The sequence below is a fragment of the Coffea arabica genome, chromosome 10c (assembly GCF_036785885.1).
Source record: "Coffea arabica cultivar ET-39 chromosome 10c, Coffea Arabica ET-39 HiFi, whole genome shotgun sequence".
NCBI lineage: Eukaryota > Viridiplantae > Streptophyta > Magnoliopsida > Gentianales > Rubiaceae > Coffea > Coffea arabica.
Genome location: NC_092329.1, coordinates 2,517,611 through 2,536,016, shown reverse-complemented (window position 1 = coordinate 2,536,016; position 18,406 = coordinate 2,517,611). Strand labels below are relative to the sequence as shown.

Below are 18,406 nucleotides of genomic sequence, written 5' to 3'. Positions count from 1 at the left end.
AATAATACCTCTATCCAAACAAACCTAGCCTTACATTACTTGATAGTAGATGCAGTTGCACCTTCTTACCCTAGGTCTTAGCTCCGCCACTAAGTTACTCTTATATGGTCATAATCACGTTGCAATGTTAATGATCTATCAGCTTTGAACTATATATAATGACTGAATATTTAGTTCATAACAACTGTTTCTCCGTGTTTTGATTTATATGACCGCTACAAAAGCTGGCCATAGATGTTTAAACTTACACTTCGAGTTGGTGGTGGACTGTGGCGTACATGATAAGAATTTTGTCCACCTTCAACCACGAAATATGAATATATAATAGTGATGGTATATAATCTCTGAGCGTCGACAAATTGCGCAAACCCAACCATCCATAGTTTAAAATTACTTTCTCCCCGGCATTCAACACAGAAAAAGGCACAGAAGCACGTGGGAGTGCAGAGAAGAAAGGGGTGGGTAGTTCTCTTTGATGACGGGCTATCTATATATATATATATTACTCCAACAAACGTGCATAAAATTAGGGTTTCTGTGATAAAAGATAGAATAAGCATGGTTGGCCTTTCGAATCCCAAGCAATCGTCAATCATGCAAATCCCGGCTGCCAACCAAATTTAAGAGTCGGCTGGCTGTCTAGAAATTGTGCGCGACTCGTTACGTTAGTCACTCTTCCTAGTATTTATTTATTTTTTGAGGTCAAAAATCACTCTTCCCAGTAAATGTACGTAGTATCATGATGGGGGGAAACGTCTCTCCATCCATCCATCTATCTCTACAGCGATATCTGTTATATATATCATCTTCCCTGCAAAATGTATGGACACGAATTAATTTTGCTTGGATTTTTCCAAGCTGCTCGTGCGCTTCGATCGTGACTAGCTTCAGATCGACTTAAGATGAAGGGTGTCAAAAAATAAATACATTTAAAAAAAAAAAAGAAAATCCAAAAAGCAAGGACTAACAGATACCTAGTAGTGGCATAGCTTCAAGGATTTGGTAAAGCTGGTGCACATATCCAACATGATGAGTGGCGATCGAAATTATATACTATTTTGATCAAGTGTTGAACACATCGTTTTGAGGTGGATTCATAGCATTGCTATTAGTAGTATTGTTAATGTCGAGGTTTTAAATCAGTCTTGATTTTGCACCGTAATTGCAATAAAAGAATACTTGTTCCTGAAGTGCGCAATTAGTGACCAAATTCCAATGTCAAAGAGGACGTAGAAAATTGATGGTATGAATATTATTGCCATGCCGTAGGCTGGTGGGCAAGAAAACATACTTTCGGTGGTAATCCATACATCCTCCTGATCCTCTATTGTATATTTCAAGGAAGAGGATATGCAATTCCCCATCAAATCTAGAGAGACTTGATTATGTGGTCCTATTAATTACTAGTTGGTAGCAACCTATTTTCGACCATTAACTCATCTGTGGATTTCTCATTCTTACCGTTTCTGATTTCGCCTTTGAAACGTAAAATTCTTTAGGGTACAATTTTTTGGCTTAAAATCTTCTTTTGATCTTATCCGCTATTTCTTTTTAACGTCCTAATTCGCATAAAAAACTACAAAAAATTAAAGAATATCTATCTGTAATTATATATACATACTGATTAACCCCCCAAATTTAATGTTACACTGAATTATTCCCTCCACCCCACCAAATATAAAGAAGATCTGTTATGGCGTTAATATGAAAAATGGAAGGCTGCAAATAGTCCTCTCACTCTGGCCTTCTATAGCGATCGAGTGGTCTACCCGTTGCCCTCAACGCCAAGGCAGCAAGAAAGGCACTTCGATCGGCTTTCTTGTTCAGTCGAAGGAACCCTAACAACTACGACCTTTCACTTTTTTAAAAAAAAAAAAAAAATTTTTATGTGACAGTAGTATTTAGTTTTTAGAACTCTTTTCCAGGTAAAGCTAAAGACTATCGCAAAATGTCACAGAAATACAAAAGTTTGCAACTATTATTAGAAGAAACAGGTAAAAATAGAGTACTTTCATTACATGCATGCTCAGCGGAGTTAAATTATTGCGCATGCAACAGCAGTATGAAAATTTCAACCCATCATTTTGGACTACGCTATAGGGTGTAGAAGATGTTCTCTCGTACTGTTTAAAACATGTATCCCACCTACTGAAGTTGGAACTGTAATCTTCCAGTGTCAAAGAGATATTCGCTAAGGGTATAGATGACACACACGTAACGTTAACATTGAAAATAAGATTACATTCGCTGCCAATGGTTTCTGAAGTGTGCATATGCAAAAAATACAAAGATGGAAAAGCAGACAGTTTTCTTACTTGATTAATTCAAAGTTGTTCAACTCTGTACTGTAGAACTTCTGGCTAGTTTTTCTCTTACCTCTGGCTCTGGTTCAGCATTTAAAACAACAAAAACAAGGAAAAAGTTGTCATTGCTATCAAAATATGATATATGTTTACTCCCTAAAACTTAAATTGATGTCTTTGTTTTTCTTAATTAAGCTAAAGATGTACAAAAAGATGGAGTAATAGTTTATCTTTGAGGGGAGTACAAATGTTATACTACTCGTTAAAGAAGCCGACTGAACATACATCGCTATGTCCATCACGAGGATGGGTAAGTTTTTAAAACTTCAATTAAAAAGTACATGGGAAGTCCTCCTTTCTCTTTCTTTTTCTTTCTGGTAGGTAAACTATTTCAGAACATGGGATAAGGTGAAAATATTCAACTGGGGACAAATTAAGAGTGCATATATAGCTGCCTTTAGACGTAAACAATATGGATGAGAAAAAATCAAACTTTGTTTGCTTTACTATGGATTCTTGCCTTAAAGGTCATGAGTGGCTGGTAAGCTCCATTAATAATCTCAACCGATAATATATACTTGTTTAGTTTTCCCTAATTACTAAATAGCGTAGGACAATAGTTCATGTAAATTAGAAAAGTCATTTGTTTAGACTGCATACTCAGGTTCAAGATGATTGATTATTCAAGATGATGAAGGCTCTTGGGGTGAAGTTATTGAATCAGAAGCTCACCCTACTTTGAAACAGATGACCCCAAAAGAATAGTAGAAAATCTTAAATTTTTATATTTTCTCCTTCTTCTTCTTCTCTTTTTTTTTTGGTAAGATTTGGAGTTCTCCTAAGACAAAAAAGGAAAAAAAATTCAATTGTCTTTTTACCACTGTCGAATTTATATAATCCAAATGAATTAGCCCAATTCATTATCAAGTTTAATATATAGCAATATGTAATAGCCAACTGCCTCTTGCTCTTGGACTGTTGGTTCGACCTTTATCTCCCACTTTATTACTTAATTGTGACTTATTTCGATGAAAAAATTCCGTCGACTCCTCTTTCCTTTATATTAAATTAGAGTAGATTATATAAATGTTATCGTTGTGAAAAAAAAAAAATCAATATGTAACATGGTCTATTGACCAACTCCCAACAGAATGTATATACATCTGAAATAGTTCTTAGGCACATTTTTCATCAATGCCGGATTCCGTGCAATTTTCAACAAAGATGAGATAGGAAAATATTAAAGAAAAGAAGAAAAATAAAAAATAAAAACCCTGCAGGTGAGGTCATGCGGACTACGCAAGTGAATATACACGTGTATGGCAGGGATTACCGGGAGACACAGGAAACATCAACGGTCATAATCACCTCAACGGCTAAATCTTAAAAAAAATGAATCCGACGGTCCCCATCAAATTGGCGGTTGCCGCCCTACAGGCTACAGTATCCTACTAAGAACCGGGGTTACGGTAGTAAGTATCGTGGCGGTCATTGGTCTTTTTGCTCAGCCTATATTCATCCATGGCCGGCAAGACTGCTGCTGTTGTCGACATGTTAGGATGAAATTACTTTCCTATATTCAATAAAAAAGTTACCCAAGTAAATTTAAAAGAAATTGTAGAACTGAGAGAGAGAGAGAGAGAGAGAGAGAGAGAAATGAAACTATCATATGATGGGGTAGCCGTTGAAAGCTTGTTCTATATAACGAGGGCTTGCCTTAAAGAACTGATTCATGACTTGCTTTTTCTCTGAAATCCCAGCTAGACCCCTTCTGGGTTCTGTAGATCTCTCTTCTTTAGTCCTTACAGATATTTTATCTTCCACATACAAGACCAAGAAAGAAATTCTTGGTTTTTTCTTTGTTATTGAATCGTTAGTGCCATGGTAAAGATCAAGTTTTGGGCACTGAAGAAGTCTGTCAGCTACTTTTTCAAGAGAATTTTAAGCTAGTTAGATATATATATATATGCTCCAGATTATACATAAACGAAAGTATCTGTACATTCTTGTAATCCTTTTGCATTTGCATACACCGTTATTAACTGTTTGTCCTCTTGTTGTGAAAATTAGCTCTAGATTAACTTTTTTTATCTATAGATTTTAGGGCTATTGATCCGTGTTTATTTGAGATCATCCCTCAATATCTTCTTCAGCTTTAGATTCGTGCTCTTCTTAAGAAGCTCTCCTGAATCTTTGCTAATCATCTTCCATGGAGGCAATACTGTTGCATTCATCACCAGATCATCAACAACTTTCACCGTACAAATCCCACATCAAAGATACTACCCCCAAAAGAGGCACCAATCGTCCTCCTTTCATTTCAAGACCAATCTCTGAGAACTTCGCTCCGATAATGAACCTGCAAGATACTGGTCTTTTCCAGCATCCTCCGCCATTTCACCATCACCTTTCCTACTCCTACCCTCCATTTTCATTCCAACGACGACAACCACCCCTTCTCCCTCTCCCCATCTCCGCTACTACCAAACCAAATAACACTACAAATACTACTACCCAAGCCCCTCTAGCCAGAGGCCTCTCTTGCCCACCAACCACCAGAAAGGCCAATAATAAGAATGTCAGAACTCGAGACTCATCTCTAACCCCCAAGAAATCCAAAACCATTCACAAAAAGGAACAGAATTTGAAACCATTGGGACCAGACCCCCAGAATCTTCCCAAAAGTGTTCCAAAGATTTTGACTTCATTATCCGGTGATATTACCGCTATTAGTGTTAGTAGTACTAATGAGTTTAGCTCTTTTGATGCCTTGAAAGATCAGGTCGACGAGTTCTCCGGATCTGTGGCGTTCAGTGCGATCTCTCCTCCACCAAGCAGCTTGCCTTTGCCCACTTTTTCATTGAGGCCTAAGCTCAGCTGCAACGCCGAGGCTGCAGGAATAGATGCCGGAGCAACAGACAATCTTCGGCGACTTCTTCGACTTCCTTAGTCCATAACCGTAGCCTTAAGAGTCAAATAGACTACTGAGGCGGTTATTCGGTGTTCGGATACAAAAAAAAAAAGGTTGTAGAAAAGCTGCATGCTCTCTTTGTTGGATTGGACCCAGAGTTTCTTTTGGCTCTCCTCCTCTACCATGTCTCCCTTTCTTTTCTTCTTGTTTACTTTTTCTCCCCCTACATATGGCTTCTGTAATTTTGTGATCACCGCCTGTATTTTTTGAGATGGGGTGCACAAGAAGCAAGCAAGACGCAAGGCCATAAATTAGGAGTTCATCAGGGTTGGTTGGTTGGTTTGTATTTCCTTTTGATTTTGTTGGAAAGTTTATGAATAATACAACCATAATGCAAGCTTACGTCCTATTTGTTCGCTTTGATTATGTGAAGTGGCTTTAGGTTTGTGGTAGTTCAGTTTATTGTGTTTCACCTTTTCTGTTGGTTGCAATGGAAAACATGGTGGAAATGGTTGAACTCATCAGGTTGCTGCATTTGCTGCTGCTACTTACCGTGAGAAACCACAAGTTGGAGAAATGCTAGAAAGAAGCCTGTGAAAACCAAAGCTGAAACCAAACTAAGCCAATTTGTTCTGTCAAAAAAAAAAAAAAAACTAAGATAATTTGCCGAATGGAGCAAGGCTTAATCTGTTTATAACAAATAATCCACTTCAAGTAATCAAATCCGAAAACCAAAAACCAATCTAAGGCAATTTGCTGAATCAAGCAAGGCTTAGTTTGGTTTTAGCGAATAATCCATATATATTATAATGGAGTAAATGAATTTCGAATTTAAATCCTCAAAAAAAAAAAAAGGAATTTGGGCTGGCAGAAGAATTGTCCATTTTGGGGCATTCTGGGCCAACAACAATGAGTACCTAGATCTGAAAAAGTCTGACGCTGGACGGCTGGGACCAGCTGGTGCAAGGACGATGTCGGGTTGGACTCAAAGCAATCGAATTTTATTATGGTCTAAACTTTGAAAACTTCCAGCGGGTGGGAAATCACTAGCCTACAATAATCAACGCAAGTTTTGTTCGTTAGATGTTCCCCACCCCCCAAAAAGGAAAAAAAAAAAAAATCCTTTTTTTTGGCAAATGTGGAGACAACAACGGGTCCCCTAGACAATTGAGCCCTTCAAACACTTTGAGGCGCTGTCCCCGACACAATAAACTAAGGGCCCAATTACATTTTTTAAATTCTGTTTCTCAATTCGCAAAACTATTTCCCATATTTCAACAAAAAAAACTATTTTAGTAATGTTTTATGAACTATAACAATGAATTTTACAGACAAAAACCTTAAAAGTTTCCAATAATCTTTCACTCACTATGAACTCTCTCACTTGCTCCTCCGATCGTGGTTGTCTTGGCACTCTTGAGCAGTTGCAGAAACAGTAAACTATATCATCGTGTCATGGCAACCAATACATACTTTTTAACTGTTCGTAGATTTTGGCAAATAGAAAAGTAAGAAGAGATTAAGTATTGTATGATACATTAGAAACTCCACTTGGTGTGAATCATACTTAAAAAGTGTCATTGGCATGTCAAAAAGAAGTAAGCCTGTAAAGAATCACAAAGGTGGAAAGATAACGCCGAGACCATTCAACTTGAGATGCACAAAACAAACTCAAATTCAAACCCTTTGTTCAACGCCCTAAATCCATTTTTCTCCTGATTAACAATGGCAGGCACTTCCGCTATCCTAATTGGGCAGAGGAAGCCCTAGATTAGCTCGAATCCATCTCAACTCTCATATTCCTATCTAACAACTTCTTCAACTCACCTTCCTCCAAAAGAAAAAGCTAGAATATCACCATTACAACAACAAATAACACCCAGGATCGGTGCAGCCTTAAGGAAACAATAAGGTGACACCAGCTCGAAGGACATGCAGTTCTAGAGTTCCTGACCAATCTGTTGCAGATAAGACATGGTGGTTGATGGATAAAGGAACTTAGCTTGATCCTTACCCTTTTGCAACCGCCCAATCTTAAGTACCCAATCTACTGTTCAAGAAAGAACATGGAAAAATATTAAAAGATACCCCAGTTCCAACATGTTGAAGTCATCGTCATGTCATGAATTCTCTGTCTGTCTGCTTGCACAAACAGGGCATGTATAAAATATAGTCTGCCCTTCATCAGCAGATCTGATCTGTAGAAACAAAGTGAAATACATGACATTTATGATGTAGATTGGGTTAATATAGGTTTCACCTATCATAAACAAATTTCCAACTGTAGATGGATGAAGTTTTTCTTAAACTACCTGTCGAGCAACGTAAGACATGCCCAAGTGTTGACAGGCTTTACATTTTGCGTTGTAATCCTGGTCAACAAGGTAAACAAACACGAACAAGTGCACATTAAGCTACCATACAATGCAGGATGTTTTATGGTTCATACTGTAGACAGCACTCACCATTTGCTTTAGTTCTTTTTCTTCTTCAACTTCATCCAACGAGGATACGCCCAACTCCCTTCTAATATCCTGCAAAAACAATGGGTATTTGGGATCATGTGCAGCAGTAGCAATCAAAGGAAGAATAGTACTAGCTTTTAGATCAGTGTTTTAAAAGTCGATTGAAGTTAAAGGAACTTAGCATATCACCAGGTTAAGGAAAATTTTGCGTAATATCGAGACAAATCATATATTATCAACAATTCTCTAAGTTTCAGCATGAAATGTTTTTATTTCACAAAGACATTTGATTCAAGTTCCTGTACTTTTAGTAAGCCTGAAATTGGACATTTGGATATATGATTATCATAAGAAAACATAAGAAATCAAGCACAAGCCACAATTGAAACCAAATGCTGAATGATGCTATGTTTCAATCTGTTAGTTCTTCAAATGTTTGACATGCTGATTGGTTCTTTAACTTATCCAAGTACACTTCATTTTCATTCAACTATTAGCAAACCAGCTGACTCAACAAATTTGCTATGTTCACGGCGACATGATGCTATCCTTTGCTACTTCGATATGCCAAGGCATTCCATCACAACAAAACCCTTTCATCCCCCACCCCTTCCTTCTCTTCCGGCCAAAAGAAAACAAAAATGGTATAGGAGAACAAACACTCCTAGTTCTGCCTCTAAGTTGCAATACTTGGGGGATATGACATGTGAACAAAAGGACTTAAATCAACAAAACAAAATAGACCAGATCTCACAATAGCAAGAACCAATTGACTGAAGTGGCAAAGAAAGAAGAATGACAGAAGATAAGAAAGGTAAAGTAAAAAGCTAAGTAGTTAAGCCAAACACAACACCATCCAGTGAACAACCCAAACACCCCCCCCCCCCGGGTGCTGAAAATTGAACACAGATGTACAGTAGCGAGTACATAAAACAAAAACTATGGAAGCATAAGTATCCACAGAAGACAAACAAAACAAAAAGCGCCAATAAACCTGACCAAATTTTAACTTCATACTCCTCCTTGGATGATAAAAACAGTAATCATAAGCAGGCCATATTAACACTTATGAGCACCATTTCTTCTTATGTAATCCGGATTAGATTGAACTTCTCTTTAAACAAAAAGACTATGTTCTCTTGCAGCTAATGAATGGGAATTGAGAAATATATTGGGAGTATCAGAAAAAGTTATCCCGTAATCTGAAACAACTAAAACCTTAAAAAGAGTTAGAGGATTTCAACCAGTTAATGAAGATGCTCTGAGGAAGTATTATTGAGCTTTCTAATTCCAGCAACAACATGTTTCAGAAGAGAACAAAAGAAATCCTACCTCAGCAGTAAGAGTATAGCGAATCTCCCTTTTAGCGATATCTGGAAGTAGACAACCAAGAAAACCACACGTATAACAACAGAACACCTCATTACGAGCAAAAATTCACAAAAACAGAAACAAGAAAAGCAGAAAAAGGAAAACCCATCATAGGAATCAAAATCAATTGATAAAAACAAACTTAAACTAGAAAAATACTTCCCAATAAAAAAAACAAAGATACCTTTGACACGTTTCTTGAATTTGCAGACGGGGCAGTGAGCGTACTTTGGAGAATTAAAACGCAGCATCGTTCCACACATTTCACAGAACATGAAATCCCGTTGCCGACACCCCATTATTACTGGTATTATTAATACTATTAATTATCCCTGCAATTTTATGAACAATTTCGGATTATTCCCACTTGGAGGCTTGGTGAAACAGTCTACTTCCTCTTCGAGAAGGCGGCACGGTGGCGCTGAGGAGGCAAAACCGGAGAGAGTTTCAACCAAAAACCCAAACCGGGGTTTTGCTATTTTCTGCGGGTTTGCGTCTCAAAATTTTGGCCGGGGTATTATTGGATTTTAATAGACTGACTCCAGTATCTATAGGCTGGGCCGCCCAGCAGGAGAGCCATATGTTGAATACGGCCCCAAAAAGTGTAAATAAGAAAATCTAATGTTTGTTCGAAAAAAAGAAAAGAAAATCTAATGGTTCAGTTTTTTCCTTTTTCTTTTTTTTTTTTTCCTTTGAGCAACTATCGGCTCAGTTTAGAATACAATGGTAACCTTTTTAAGATTTGATAGCACTGAAAAAATTCATTGAAACAATCTAGAGACGAATGCTATAAGCTTTGCTCTTTTTTTTTTTCCCTAATCACAAGTCTTTTTTTTTTTTTGGTAATGCAAGCGTTCGCCTTTGTTTCTAAAGATTAAAAAATTTTTTAAAAAAAATCAAATGTTGGGCTCGTCATCAAAAGCATAGCAAGAAGCCAATCCAATAACAATGCTCGCAATGTAGTTTGCTTTGAAATAACTCCACGGCCCAGTTTAGGGTGCATTTCACCCAATCCGTTTCCCCCGGCGGGCGCCTGTCATGCGGGGAAGTGATGGGCCAGCGTGTGGAGGCGAGTGTGGCTGGGTTGGGGGCTGGAGTTTACTTGTCCCGTCCCTATTACTAAATATAAATTTTTTTTTAAAAATAAATATCTATATATAATTTTATACACATATGCACATGCACATTATAATTACGTATCAATACTGTATATGCGTATTTGATTATTTTTAGTTTACTTCAATTTTCTTAACATATTGTAAGTGTTTAAAAGAATATGATGATTATAAGTTTATATTTGCCATTAAAAACAGACAAATGAATTTAAAAAAATCAAAGTGATTGATTTTACATAGAATATTTAGCTAAAAATGTAAAAAAGTGACCTACAATATTTTGTTATTGATGTATATATATATAAAAATAATATCAAAATAAAAAATATAATTACACAACTATAGGGGCACTCGTGTAAGTACGGATTGGGGGTGGGGATTAAAAAAAGTGAAAAACAGAGTAGGAGAGATTTTAGAGCAAGGGAGGGGGATGAGATGGGGAGGGATTCCCCGCCCCATCCCCGCCGCCATCCCTATTTATGAGGATTCATAAACACCATAAATCTCCACCCATTACCGTATCACGTGAACTCTATAATTTTTGGTTCAGCTGAACGGACAGCCACAAGGCACGGCCCCAGAAATTGTGTATTAATTTCCCGTTGGGTAAGGGTCTGGAAAACTCGTGTTACATTAGGTGTGGAACGTCCAACAACTCAATCCTCCAAAACCAAATTAACACTGGTACAGTTATGACTTGCAATGTCTAACCCTCTCTGGAAAACTCCCTCCCTGCTTCTTCTGCTCTCCTGATTTCAAGAAAAGCCACAAGTCCACGACCTAGTTATATATGTCCGACGACAGCGTAATTTATTTGCTAGTACCATCCAAAGAACTAGCAAGTGCCCCCATTTGTCTGACCTACTGGGGAAGAATGACACCTATGGTCCTGTGATGAAATATTGCCGTCCTATCCTATATAGTCCTGTAATGAAATATTGTCCTAGTTAAAAATGAATTTGATTGTCTAGAATATGCCATCAAGGGACCTCCAAAGGTCAAATGATTTTCTGGAAAACGAGCCCTCTAGCTGCACAGCCCTGCAAATGCTTTACACAGCCATTACTACAGTGACCCCTTAGTCGGCTAATGACATCCCAGGATTAGAATTGTTCCACGTTGTATCAAACAAATTTCCAAAATTAAATGACACCTAGTTTTCTGATCTTATTAATGTGATCCGTCCTTGCATCAACTAATGCACATGCAAATGTCCTGAAAACTTTGCGAAAAGCAATAATAGAAGCTATGATTGATAACTACATCTCCACGGGAATTTGTGATTATAATCCATCAGCAATCAATATTGAGCTCTTGACGGTTGACAGCCAGAATTGCCAGCGGGTTTGCTGGTAATGTCCTTGTCTACCCTTTAAATTGGCCTCTGTAACAGAAACAAGAACTCTTCCGAGAAGTGAAGCTACTAGACTTGTTCATTTTTACGTAGTGAACAGGGGGTTCTACAAAATAATTATCCTTGACACGATATTTCTACATTTCTATCTTGTTAAGACCGTGGATAATTTTCTGACGCATATTGATTGAACTCCGCCACATGATTTCTTGGTCCTATGTTTAAATAGTCAACACAAATATAAATGGTATTCTAGCATTAATTGGATTGGTTGGTCCAGAACGAGAGCCACAAAAGAAAACGTAAGTCTTGCACTACCAAGACAAGACTCACTGATGAAAGCAAGAAAGTGGTTGTCCTGAATAATGTACTACTATATGAATACTACAAGGGATTTAAGATTCCTGACCACAAGAGCCACTGGAATCCAAATTACAGTTGGGAAAACTAGTTTGTGGTTGGCCAACCATATAGACAATCATTTATTGGCGGGAAAAGACGGTCCACTTTCCCCGAGTTCTCCATGATACAAATTTCTGCCTTCCCGTGTTTGCATTCTTGGAGTTCTCAGCACAAAATCTTTGTCTTCTCCTAAGGGAGATTTTTGGTAACGGGTATGGGAGAGGTTGAACTTTTTACCGAGCAGAATTTTGAGCAAAATGCTCAAGCAGGAAAGGTTCAGACAGTAATGGACTCAAGTTCACAGAAGAAAAAGATTGTTTCAGTTTTAGGGCTGTTTGCTGCAGCAGATAAAATCGACTACATTTTGATGTTCTTTGGAAGCACCGGAGCATGCTTGCATGGAGCTGCACTTCCTGCTTTCTTTGTATTGTTCGGCCGTATGATTGACTCTTTAGGACATCTTTCTTCTAATCCTCATCAAATGGCTTCAGTGGTTTCCAAGGTACGTTTTTCATGACCTTCTAGCTTCAAGTGCTTTACTCCTGTTTCTTTCAGTCATGTGCAACGATTTGTTTAAGGTTTTCTTTTCCATTTCTAAGATGAATTTCAGAGTTTTATAAGGACACCACACCAGGTAGGTGAGGTAGCTTTTATGAGTATAGTACTCCGGCATTCAACTCAGCTTTTAACCCATGGCTACTACTGGAACCAGAGGGTATCAATTGGTAGTACAAGTGTGTTGAAGTTCTTCGGTTGAATGTCCTAATGACTCTGCTGAATTAGCTGTTAGTTAATTTATTTGCTTCATCAATCAATATAACATTAAATTTCCAGAGAATGCTTGCCTTTAGATAAAGAATGTATTGGACTAGAAACTGCTGTACGAATCAAATGTTTAGTATGTGGTCTTACACTTGATGATGGCCTTCTTAAAACTTCATGATCTGCAGTTCCATGTTTTAAGTACGGCTTCATCTCTTGCAGTATGCAGTGTACTTGGTTTATCTTGGCTTAGTTATTCTGATGTCAGCATGGATTGGTATGTCTTTTTCTTCCTTGCTTAATTTCTATTCTATGCTAATCAAGTAAGTTTTTCCAATAAAGTTAAAGTTTCCAATTTCCTTTATGGTTCCCAGGAGTTGCATGTTGGACACAAACCGGGGAAAGGCAAACAACTCGTTTGCGATTGAAGTATCTCCAGTCAGTCCTGAAGAAGAATATTAGCTTTTTTGACACTGAAGCCATGGACAAAAATTTAACTTTTCACATCTCAAGTGATGCCATACTGGTGCAAGATGCAATAGGTGACAAGGTAAATGAGGAAACCAATGAGGACAGTGTTCATAACCATTCATTGTAAATCTTTACTAGACAGCTAACAGGTCAAAATCTGCATTTGTGCAGATAGGACACAGTTTGCGTTATCTTTCTCAATTTTTTGTGGGGTTCGCCATTGGATTCATTTCAGTATGGCAGCTTACCCTACTCACCTTAGCTGTTGTTCCACTTATAGCTATTGCAGGAGGAGCTTATACGCTGATTATGTCCACCATCTCCCAAAAGGGTGAGGCTGCTTATGCTGAAGCTGGAAAGATAGCAGAAGAGGTGAGTTACAGCTTAAAAGCATTTCCTGCTCTCTGCTCAACAGTGACATCCAAACAGAATGCTGCTAGCAGTATTCAACACGCTACTGTCCTACATATTTGGGTGTAGAAATAGCTCATTATCTTACACATTTGTATGGTACATAGAAGTAAAGGAAAGCAGATAGTGATACTTTTCAGTAGCCTCCTTTGGACTTTCTTATCCTTCGATCTACACCATTTGTCAAGCAAAATTCTGCTCCAATCTGATAATACTGCAATTTCAATCAGGCAGTTCCACGCTTGAAAACTATCTATAAAATTGTGTACTCAATCCATGATTTCCCTAGTTGACCTTTTATTCATGCTAATTGGAGTTTCATTCGGCTCGGTCAGGTCATTTCACAGGTTCGTACTGTATACTCATTTGTGGGAGAGGAAAAAGCAGCTAAAGCATACTCCATATCACTTAATAAGGCCCTCAGACTGGGGAAGAAGATTGGCATTGCCAAAGGAGTTGGTGTTGGGTTTACATATGGGCTTCTGCTTTGTGCCTGGGCATTGCTTCTGTGGTATGCTAGCATACTTGTCAGGCATCGGGACACGAATGGCGGGAAAGCATTCACGACCATCCTCAATGTGCTCTTCAGTGGATTGTAAGCCTAGTAGAAGAAAGTGCACACGTCTGTCCAGTTTGTACATCCTATTAATCGTGTTATCATTTCTCAATCTGTCTTTGCAGTGCTCTTGGTCAGGCTGCTCCAAATCTTGCTAGCATCGCCAAAGGGCGTGCAGCTGTCACTAATATCTTGAGCATGATCGAAGATGATATCGACCAACACAATAGGTCTGATGAGGGCAAAGCATTGCCAAGCGTCAATGGAGAAATCGAATTCACTGAGGTCTATTTTTCTTACCCAGCTAGACCTACTATGATCTTTGAAAATCTCAGCTTTTTAGTATCTGCTGGACAAACAATTGCAGTTGTTGGTCCTAGTGGTTCAGGAAAAAGCACCATCATCTCCCTAGTTCAACGCTTCTACGAGCCTATTTCAGGTATTTAAAGCTATTCTAGGAGAATCAATTTCCTTGAAAGCCAAAATCACACTGATTCAGTTATAACTTTTTTAAACCAATGGACATTAATTAGGACGAATATTGTTGGATGGCCATGACCTGAAGGATCTCAAATTAAATTGGTTGAGAGAACAGATGGGATTAGTTAGTCAAGAACCAGCATTGTTCGGCACAACTATAGCTGAGAACATTTTGTTCGGTAAAGAAGGTGCTAATATGGATCAAGTAATTGAAGCTGCAGTAGCTGCAAATGCGCATTCTTTTGTACAGGGACTCCCAGACGGTTACCAGTCTCAGGTAGATTGCAAAACTAGAAATTTTAACCTAGAGTAAAACGAGGTGCTATAAGATTGTAGGATATAAGTGCACACTGTATATGATCAGAATCACTTCTACACATGATCCTTGGAGTTCATTGAATTAGGCATATTTATATACCCCAAAGGCCAAATTTGATATATTTTGACTTCTATAGGATATAAATTTTTCATAGATTTGAAACCATTATGGTTTCATTCAAGTAACCCTTGACCTTGCCAGTCTTTACAAGTTCTGTAGCATTCTGTTGACTGTAGGTGGGAGAAGGGGGCACTCAGCTCTCTGGAGGACAAAAACAGAGAATTGCCATTGCAAGAGCAGTATTAAGAAACCCAAAGATATTACTTCTGGATGAGGCAACAAGTGCCCTTGATGCAGAATCTGAGATGATTGTTCAGCAGGCACTGGATACAGTCATGTTTGGCCGGACAACCATTATTGTTGCGCACAGGTTATCTACAATTCGAGATGCTGATAAGATAATTGTCCTAAGACATGGTCAAGTTGCCGAAATGGGTTCTCATGAAGAACTGATGTCCAGCGGAGGAGATTATGCATCACTGGTGAGCTTGCAAGTGTCAGAACACTCAAAAGATCTAAGCGTCGAAGATCCGGTGAAAACTTCAGTGTTTTCTAGCTTTAGAGAAGACCCCAAAGTTACTAACCATCAGGAGGAGTCTAAGGATATTACCGCAGGAGATTTGCATTCAAACAGAGAAGGCAGAAAACTACAAGACTTGAATTCCTCTCCATCAATATGGCAATTGATCAAACTAAATGCACCAGAATGGCCATATGCTGTATTTGGATCAATTGGTGCAGCACTGGCCGGTATGGAAGCTCCTCTATTTGCACTTGGAATCACTTATATCTTGACTGCTTTCTATGCTCAGGATGATACCCGAATTACACAAGAAGTTCACCGCGTTTCACTCATATTTCTGGGAATAGCTCTTCTAAACATCCCCATATATCTGTTGCAACACTATTTCTACACATTGATGGGGGAGCGTCTCACTACTCGAGTGCGCCTGCGAATGTTCTCAGGTTCTTTTCGATTCTGATAAGATGATATTCCTGTATATTTAACTAGGCTTCACATTTATTAGTTCTGAATTTCAGCTATCTTGTCCAATGAGATTGGCTGGTTTGATATGGATGAAAATAGTACTGGCTCACTCATGTCAAAGTTAGCAGCAGATGCAACATTAGTACGGAGTGCACTAGCTGACCGGCTATCAACAATCGTCCAAAATGTAGCACTTACAGTGACTTCATTTGTAATTGCATTTACCCTGAGTTGGCGCATTGCAGCAGTTATCATCGCCACATTTCCTCTACTGATTGGAGCTTCCATTGCTGAGGTAATAACTCTTTAGACGATCTTCCCCTTGTAATATGCTTTCACTCCATCAACCATGTATTTGCAATGCATATTCAATCATATCATGAAGTCGCAAAGATTAGTACATGTAAAAATTCTGGGTCTTAAATTCATATTCTTCTCTTTAGCAACAATTTCTGAAAGGATTTGGAGGTAACTATGCCGCTGCTTACCATCGAGCTACTGCCTTAGCCCGTGAAGCAATTGTAAACATACGGACTGTTGCTGCATTTGGTGCTGAAGAGCGGATATCAAACCGATTTATATCTGAGTTGAGTGGACCAAACAGGCAAGCTCTTCTGCGTGGCCATATATCAGGTCTTGGTTATGGATTGACTCAGTTATTTGCGTTTTGCTCATATGCTCTTGGCCTTTGGTATGCATCTGTTCTGATTGAACAGAAGAGCTCAAACTTTGGTGATATTATCAAGTCTTTCATGGTTTTGATTGTCACTGCCTTTGCAGTGGCAGAGACACTTGCTCTGGCACCTGACATTGTAAAGGGATCACAAGCACTTGGTTCAGTTTTTAATATTCTTCACAGGAAGACAGCAATAAACTCTGATGATCCCACTGCAAGAATAGCATCAAAAATCAGAGGAGATATTGAGTTCAGGAATATCAACTTTCAGTACCCAGCAAGGCCTCGTATTACTATATTCGAGAACTTGAATCTGAAAATAACAGCAGGGAGGAGTTTGGCAGTAGTGGGTCAAAGTGGTTCAGGAAAGAGTACTGTAATTTCTCTAGTAATGAGATTTTATGATCCTACATCAGGCACGGTACTGATAGACGGATTTGACATCAAGAGTTATAACTTGAAATCTTTAAGACTAAGTATTGGTCTAGTGCAGCAAGAGCCAGTACTATTTTCTACTACCATATATGAGAACATTAGATATGGCAATGAAATGGCATCAGAAATTGAGATAATGAAAGCTGCCAAAGCGGCAAATGCTCACGGATTCGTCAGCAGGATGCCTAATGGATACCATACTCAAGTTGGTGAAAAAGGGGTGCAATTATCAGGTGGGCAGAAGCAGAGGGTGGCAATTGCTAGAGCAATACTAAAAGATCCATCAATCCTTCTTTTGGATGAAGCAACTAGTGCTTTGGATGCAGCAGCTGAAATGCAGGTTCAAGAAGCTCTTGATAAGCTAATGGAAGGAAGGACAACAATTTTAGTTGCACATAGATTGTCCACAATACATGAGGCTGACAATATTGCAGTTTTGCAACATGGCAAAGTGGTGGAAATTGGCAGCCATAAGCAGCTCATAAGCAGACCTGAAGGCATCTATTCTCAGTTAGTTAGCCTACAGCAGGAAAAAGGGGCACGAGTCCCTGCAGCACAATAGCTTGTGGATGAAACAACATGACATACCCACTAAAGTCAACAAAAAATTAGACTACTTTAGATGCTCAATGAACCAAGTTTCATATGCTTAATGAACCAAGTTTCATAGAAAATGATTTCTCTGGAGCTTCTTTTTTTTTTTTTTTCTATTTTTGAGTAAACTTTGTTTATCAGATTTCATTTTACACGTGGTTATACAAGTATATATTTTGTATATGCTGTCTTCTTTTCTTTATTGTAAAAGTATTTTGTAAGGTTTTTGAAATTGTCAAAGATTATAGTTCTCGAATTAAAGAACTTGTTATTTAGATATAGAAGAGGAACATCTATACATACAGTAAAGTACAACACCATGATCACCTTGGAATTAAACTTCAAGTTAGAATTGATTTCGAATCTTAGGAGACCATCTGGCATGGTTTATTCTTCTTGCTCTAGTATTATTCCATGTTGGACCTCCTCGGATTACAAAACGAAACATGCTTGTCAAAATGAAGAAATAATTAAGGCAGCAAGTGAACAAATTTTAGCATGGTTTATGACCCTAGTTGAAGCTCATATTGTATTGATCACGTTAAACGATTCTAGCCTTCTGAGGTCGGACTACAATAGCTGGTTCAAGAAACTAGATTTGCACCTATGAGCCATCAATTTAGCCAGGGACACTTATGATCATTGGTTTTGCTCAACTTTGTAGGCCTTTTTTTTTTTTGGAGGGGGGTTTCTCAAGCAAGTTCTCGGAGTATTAAAAGTTCTTGGTTTGTCC

At 38.3% G+C, this 18,406-nt stretch overlaps 2 protein-coding genes across 3 annotated transcripts; one reads left to right on the top strand and one right to left on the bottom strand.

The window, feature by feature from the left end:
- Positions 1-6,871: 6,871 nt before the first annotated feature.
- Positions 6,872-9,548, bottom strand: LOC140016187 (uncharacterized). Its single transcript, XM_072069628.1, has 5 exons — positions 9,235-9,548; positions 9,012-9,052; positions 7,680-7,748; positions 7,527-7,586; positions 6,872-7,412 (listed from the first exon to the last, which is right to left on the bottom strand). Exons 1-5 carry the CDS (start codon positions 9,347-9,349, stop codon positions 7,335-7,337), a joined length of 363 nt encoding a protein of 120 aa, XP_071925729.1. The 5' UTR covers positions 9,350-9,548; the 3' UTR covers positions 6,872-7,334.
- A 2,237-nt stretch (positions 9,549-11,785) lies between these two features.
- LOC140016126 (ABC transporter B family member 13-like) lies at positions 11,786-17,854 on the top strand. 2 transcript variants are annotated; one of them, XM_072069358.1, is made up of 10 exons: positions 11,786-12,423; positions 12,906-12,960; positions 13,058-13,233; positions 13,326-13,526; positions 13,901-14,160; positions 14,247-14,560; positions 14,655-14,878; positions 15,157-15,946; positions 16,022-16,263; positions 16,412-17,854. In XM_072069358.1, the coding sequence occupies exons 1-10, from the start codon at positions 12,136-12,138 to the stop codon at positions 17,639-17,641; spliced, it is 3,780 nt and encodes a 1,259-aa protein (XP_071925459.1). In that variant the 5' UTR covers positions 11,786-12,135; the 3' UTR covers positions 17,642-17,854. The 2 variants fall into 2 exon arrangements, with proteins under 2 accessions (XP_071925459.1, XP_071925460.1); XM_072069359.1 differs by having other exon boundaries at positions 12,314-12,423; positions 12,872-12,960.
- The last annotated feature ends 552 nt before the right edge of the window (positions 17,855-18,406 follow it).

Bases quoted from the DNA above. Each gene is read 5' to 3' on its own strand.
- LOC140016126 (XM_072069358.1), top strand. From the start codon at position 12,136: ATGGGAGAGGTTGAACTTTTTACCGAGCAGAATTTTGAGCAAAATGCT. The intron at 13,234-13,325 runs GTAAATGAGGAA...GCATTTGTGCAG, and splicing joins AAGATGCAATAGGTGACAAG to ATAGGACACAGTTTGCGTTA. The intron at 14,879-15,156 runs GTAGATTGCAAA...TGTTGACTGTAG, and splicing joins CAGACGGTTACCAGTCTCAG to GTGGGAGAAGGGGGCACTCA.
- LOC140016187 (XM_072069628.1), bottom strand. From the start codon at position 9,349: ATGGGGTGTCGGCAACGGGATTTCATGTTCTGTGAAATGTGTGGAACG. The intron at 7,587-7,679 runs GTGAGTGCTGTC...CTTGTTGACCAG, and splicing joins AAAAAGAACTAAAGCAAATG to GATTACAACGCAAAATGTAA. The intron at 7,413-7,526 runs GTAGTTTAAGAA...TTGTTTCTACAG, and splicing joins TGTCTTACGTTGCTCGACAG to ATCAGATCTGCTGATGAAGG.